Here is a 6,608-nt window from a genome sequence, read left to right on the forward strand (position 1 = left end):
CAGGCTCATCATGGCTGAGAAAATTAGAGGTAAGTGTACATTTGCAAACTAAGTCATCACCTGGTATTTAAGAAGAAGATAAGAAATTAGACATATTTCAGAAGTGATGTTGAATTAAGGTAAACAATGCGTAGACAGTATGATTTCTGTATTCATCCGTGCACTAGTTCGTTTTTTCTTGACAGTTTTTCCCCACAGCCGAATAAAAAAAGTATTTCTAAGTATTTAAATGTTCTTCTCTTTTGTTGTCAACAGAACGAACAAAAATGGACAATGAGACCAGGGCAATGCTCCGTTCTTTTTATGAGAGGGGAATGACCCGAGTTGGATCACCACTCATCATAGAGGCTTGCTCTGCAACTGGTTTGGATACCAGTATAATAGAGGTCTGGTTTATTTTTACAAATTATCAAAATGATGAGTAGTTAAGGGGACACTTCTGGTTTTTGAAGTGCGGTTGTATGGTGTACACATGTCCCATTAGTATAATATCTGCAATATACATCTATCTATTCTCCTTGAGTCCTCATAGAACCACACACTTCAAAAGAAGACGTAACTATCCCTTTAACTATTTATAAGTTTGAGAATAGCAGCTCATACTGACATGAAGAAATAGTGGGGTTTGAATTATTTTAAACAGGTAATAACAGAGGTAAAATTATATTTTTCTTTCAGAACTGGATTGGGAATCGTAGGAGGGCTATCAACAGTGCCTCTAATCCACCTAAAGCCAAATTGCTGACAAGGGATTTGTCCGCATATAATCTCTTTTGCAGGGATGTCTTAAAAGAAAAAGGTAAGTCATTTTGACATATATTATATATAGCAAATTCTGTATTTTCTTCATTTAAAGGGAGACATTTTTGTAACTGCATGGCATTACTATCCACTTAGCATGTTGGAAAGGTTTTACATTAGTTATTTTGGAACTTTTGTCTAACAGCCATAGTCTAGATACTCTTACTTGAGATACATTTTCTGTACACATCTTTGTTGTGAGCAAAGATAATCCGGATTAATGATCTAAACTTTTATCCCAGGTACCCTGAAAGATGTAAAAGAGTGGTCAAGTTTAGGGCAAGAAGACAGGGAGAGGTATGAGCAGGAGGCAGCAGCTTTAAAGGCCACACCTAAGGACTTAAGTCCTGAAATGAGGGCCCTGAAAATTAAGAGGCACATACACCGGCTTAGGTTTGAGGTATGTGAGACTGTATTTTGTACTGTACTCAGTGAGGTGTTGCATTGAGGCAGATTTGCTTGAGTGAGTTTTTGTAGCCCTGTTTAAATATACAGTAACGCAGAACACGATTTGAGTTCAGTGGTAAAATTGGCTCGGATAGATTTTAAATTATTTTCTTTGCACCTTGATTTTCTTTAATATTCTGACATTTACTCTACTGATCCTTAGTATGAGATGTATTTTATTTTGTTGTGGTGAAGGTGTCCAAATTGGAGGAGTTAGGTGTGGAAACTGTTGCATTATCTATCGACTGCCTGAGTCCTGTGTCATCAGTAATTCAGTTCTCCAGCAAAAATGCTAAAGGCTTCCTGAATGAAACGGACACAGCAAATACGTTTGCTCATACAATTTCAGGTAATATATATTATAGAAATGGCATTTGTGTCTTGTCCTTGTAAAAGCATTGTCTTCACTATTGACTCCAAGCTTTCATCTGTGTGTACCATCATACTCTACTGTCTCAAACATGTTTTGTCACTTGGGTCCACTGGATTAATCCAACTTGTGTTTAAATTGATATTGAAATCAACATTTTCCGTGTACATATGTTTAGCAAGCTGCTATTCACCATCTCCTGTGGAGTCTGTCCATGACCTGGTGAAGAAAGTCCAGGACTTATTCAACGAGAAATATAGTAAGTTCTCTTTCCTGCAAAAATGATAAAGTTAAAGATAAAATTTAACAATGATTTAAAAAAAAAAAGATTGACTGTAGATTGCCGAACAGCAATGCTTGTCAGCATAACAACAATAATCAACAGTCATTGAGATCACCTCAGTCTGAAATTTGATATAGATATAACCTGGCCCTGACCACTATGCTGTATACTTTGCCTTTTAATGATTGACTGATTAAAAACTGTAGCAGGTCATTTCTAAATGTTTTGCTTGTTTTCTTTATTCTTTCTCATGTAAATATCTGTTGAAGTTGTATATTATATGAAATGCTCTAGTCATAATAACATATTCCTGTTGGAAATGTTTTATGCTGGGCTCAATTTGACCTTAAAGCATACATTCACACATTTTTTTCAGCTTCTCAAAAGTAAACTTGACCTAATGGTTTTGATTTTATCTTTTAAAGTTGCTGCAGGTGGCTCTGGAAGACTGCCATACCAGGCGCTGGCGAACCAGACACTGGTTTTAGGGATTCAAGGGTTCCCAACTGACCTCACACTAAGGAAGCCTTCATTTTATGGGCGCAAGCAGCTGACAATGATCTTGAAGGCTGCAGATCAAATATCATTCCAAGTTAGTTTGCCAAGTAAGTTTGTCTTCTTGCTATTATAAAGAGTAGTCCATGAATTATATTTGACTGTAACCCTTCGTAAATGTGTTCCCTGTTTCACCAGAATCGCCTCAAGTGGATGCAGTCCAAACTGTACCACAAGGTATGACATAAAAGCCGATCAGTGAAAACTTATTAAAATTGTGGTGAATATATTGAATAACTAAGGTAGTGCAGTATCTCAGTCACCTCTCACCTAGAAGGTCTTGCTTTGCATGTTCTTCCCATTTGTGCATGACTTTTTTTAAGGTAAAGTGGCCTTTCCAACAATCTAAAGACACACTCAATTGTCTAAAGATGTGGCCATTAGTGTATTTGTTTAATCTATATTTGACTGGCAACCTTTCCAGGCTGTACATTACATGACAGATAGGATTGGCTCTAGCCCGCCTGAAACCTTAGGACAAACAGCACTATACCTAAGTATATTAGAACTTGATTGAATGTATACTGCTTCTTAACATGTTCTTTTTTTGTCAATGCAGTAATAAAAGTAAAAGCAATATGTGTATAACTTTATGCAACATGTTTAACTGTAGATTGTTGTGGTTCTTTGACATCAGTAGAAAAAGAGAAAGAACTAACACCAACACCACCACTACCACCAATGGAAACAAAGGAATGTACACCACAAGGTAAAAGAGACGTTAATGCCTAGTTTATGTAGCCTGCACAAGCAATACCTTGAAGCCCGCCTTTTTTGTCAACCATCTAGACACATCACAACAGACAGTGCAAGAAATCTTTGATTCTATTTTTGACTACGGTAAGTTCCTAACAAAACTTTTGTGGCCTTTTTATGTGTTACAGTTTTTCTCAGTTGCTAAAAACCTAAACCCCATTCTCCGAACCAAATTCTCCCTGTGACCTGAAGTCATTTTTTGAATCAATCTCTCTTTTGGCCAAACAAGTACAAACCTTAAACACATTCTCAGTCGCTGCACACTGTGAGACACTTTATAAATCTAAAATACGTACAACATTATACACACATTTCCAACACAGCTGTCATGTTTTACACACAATAGCTAAAAATTGAACACACATACAGTATTTCTAATTATTCATCCATAAGCAGCACATTTGCGTGTTCCGTGTCACATCATGAACATCTTCTAGTGAGGGAATCTTCTTAGGGAATCTAGTGACAGCAACTGAGAAAGTTTACAATGTAATGCATTACAGTGTGTGCAATGTGATTATGACACTACTGTTGTCTTCATGTCTGTGTCTATGTCTGTGTACATGGTACCTAATGAATATATGTAAAGCAAAGACATCTGCACTTTATATACATCTTTATAATTAGGTTCAGCAGCAAGGCCCCAACATTCCTCTGCTGAGGTAGCTGTTGCTGAAGCTGTTACCAGTATCGAAGGTACACATTTGCCTGTGTGAATGTTAAGATGAGTGTGAGTGTGTTGGTGGTCAGAAGGGTCGATGGCGCAATATGGCAGCCTCGCTGCTGTCAGTCTACCCCAGGGCAGCTGTGTTTCCACCACAGAGTATGGCATGAATGAAAGATAGTCAATGTAAGCTCTTTGAGTAAGCATAGTAAAGTGCTATATAAGTGAGAGTTATTATTATTATTATTCATCTACATGTCTGTGCTTGATGTATTTCAGTTTATGACAATGATGACATTATGGATAGTGAACTACTATAAAACAAATACTTGAAGTAACAATAAATCCAAGAATGTATCATGTTCTAGTCATGAAGTAGTAGAATGAACTGATACTTATATGGTTTACATTCTAAGGTACAAGCGATGCCTGCACTGTTTGTGGAGGAGATTTTTACGACCCGGAGAAGAATACAAAGAAAAAGTGGCGATCTTGGTCAAAGTGCTGTGTCTGCAATGGATGGTCACACACTGCGTGTGGGTTCAAGAGGAAAAGGTGTGCTAAATGTCACCAATAAATGGTTTTTTATTGCTCACATAAAAATTGTTTCCTTTTTTTCTTGGAATTTATAACGATATTTACTATAGCACAGTAAAGTACTTGGGCTTAAAAGCAGTATTTTTTTTAAGAACGTTATTTAACATTTGTGCACATTTTCAAATAATAAGTGCGTCCATGAGTACAATATAAGAAGGTTGATTCACAGATTGAACAAATGACAAAAAACATATTTTCTGGCCAGTGAGAGTGTCAAGAGTTAAGGTGAGTATACTTGCATGTGGGAGCATCCACAGCCAAATACAGACAGCACACACTTGTAGTAGTTCTGTTTAGAGCTAAACTAACAGCTTTTTGACTGGTTATAGGGAAAACATTGGGATCCATGCTGGCTCCCTTTACTGCATCCATCATCTAATAATCCATGCATCCTATATGAAGTATATGCATCTACCTTCTCTTTGCACAACATGCCATGCAGTGGCAAAGGCCTCAGACCACAACAAGGAGGTTGAAGACACTGGCCAGCTGCCTCTAATCTCCCGTGAGCCGACCGGAAACCACAACCCTGACAAAAAAGAAGACAGCACCACACCTTAGTGGAGGTCATGGGGCCACCACACCACTGACCTTTTAGAGATTTGTACGTGAAACGCAAACTTTATGCAGGCATGTATTTACACGAAAAAATAATAAACAGTCTTGATCATCTAGGACCATCCAAGGCAAGGAATACAGTAGCTGCAATTGGCAATTTCACACGCTGTGTCAGTGAATGATGTTAACAGGTATTAATATGAAGAAGGGTGACCAGATGCCCACGGTTTCCTGGGGACTGTCCCTTTATCTGATACTTTCGCATACCCCTTCCTCAACAGATGACATAGTTGTCATCAGCATGTTTTTCGACATTTCTATTCCAAAGATGTATTACTGCCCATATGAAAATGTGTTCTCTTTAACTCAGAAGTTAAATCCATAATTTTTCTCCCAATCCATGAAGATGACATTGATAATTAAAACATCGTTACATGTCTTGAAGTGAGCATCAACATGAATCGTAAATTGTAAAGCCTGAAGTGTCTTGGGCGCCCCATCGGAAGACAAGACATGAAGGTGTTATCAAGACATAAAGGTATTCTCATCACCATCATCAAGACATGTAGGTGTCAAAAACCAGCCTGTGTAATATCTGTGACCTCTGACCTTGCTCATACATGAAGGTAAAACAAACTTATTTTGTCAGAGTCTGATGGCCAAGGAAAACAAAGGTCTTGTGGGCCCCAATCAGGATTATCTGATTCTTCACCTCAGCAGGTCTTCTTCACCTTCAATGTGTGGTGACCTTCATCACCACACGCATGTCCAACTGTCCAACTCACTACTGGCATGTTTCACAGCAGTGTACAGAAAAAGATGTTTGCGTTCACGTGAGAAATGACTACAAATATGGCCGCCGCGCTTAACATGAATGTATGGCCTTGACTTGGGAACTGTAGTTTTTACACACAAAGTCATTTTTCTTCATTTAAAGATATAATATTATATAACTGACCTTAATTGTAGGGGTCTGCGGACACTTCAAAGTGAGTATTGATAGAATTTCTTCAAAAAAAATAAAAATAATGATCATTTAATGCATTTATCACTGAATTATGAATTAAAACACTCAACAAATGTTAAAACAGTGCTCATACTATAGTACAGCTCCAGAGCTTTTCAGAAATGTAAGTGCCACAACCAGATACTCATCTATTGATAAACTGTGAGCGTTTAAAGGTGTGCATTTCTTGAGATTCCAAGGTCACTCCCTCTGCCATGGGTCAGCGTATGACCTTCATATTCATAGGGGTCACTCAGCATGATGAGACCTTTCAAAAGATGTATTTATATTAGCTCTGCGATAAAGTTTACATTTTTCCAGATCTTCATCACCATCGATTAGAGCATCCTCCAGGAATACATGTTCTGTCAGCACTCTTAAGCACTTTTTAAGCACATATAGTTTTCGGACTCCATTGATAGAACTGTTGCTTTGTTCACAAGTGAGGGGTCAAGAAGAGGACATTCCATGGTTCACAGGAGTTTAGTCTAGTAAGTTTGAAAGTCTCCCACAATGTATACAAGAAAGTTATGGAAAATGTAAACTTTATCGCAGAGCTAATATAAATACA

At 37.7% G+C, this 6,608-nt stretch overlaps 1 protein-coding gene across 1 annotated transcript; it reads left to right on the plus strand.

The window, feature by feature from the left end:
* The first annotated feature begins 303 nt into the window (after positions 1–303).
* Positions 304–5,034, plus strand: LOC148058777 (uncharacterized). The gene is made up of 10 exons (XM_087782511.1): positions 304–386; positions 679–799; positions 1,044–1,201; positions 1,444–1,597; positions 1,797–1,877; positions 2,327–2,506; positions 2,595–2,633; positions 3,094–3,165; positions 4,326–4,431; positions 4,803–5,034. The coding sequence occupies exons 1-10, from the start codon at positions 315–317 to the stop codon at positions 5,032–5,034; spliced, it is 1,215 nt and encodes a 404-aa protein (XP_087638637.1). The 5' UTR covers positions 304–314.
* Positions 5,035–6,608: the final 1,574 nt, after the last annotated feature.

The sequence above is a fragment of the Callionymus lyra genome, unplaced genomic scaffold (genome assembly GCF_982586985.1).
Source record: "Callionymus lyra unplaced genomic scaffold, fCalLyr1.hap1.1 HAP1_SCAFFOLD_30, whole genome shotgun sequence".
Classification (NCBI taxonomy): Eukaryota; Metazoa; Chordata; class Actinopteri; order Syngnathiformes; family Callionymidae; genus Callionymus; species Callionymus lyra.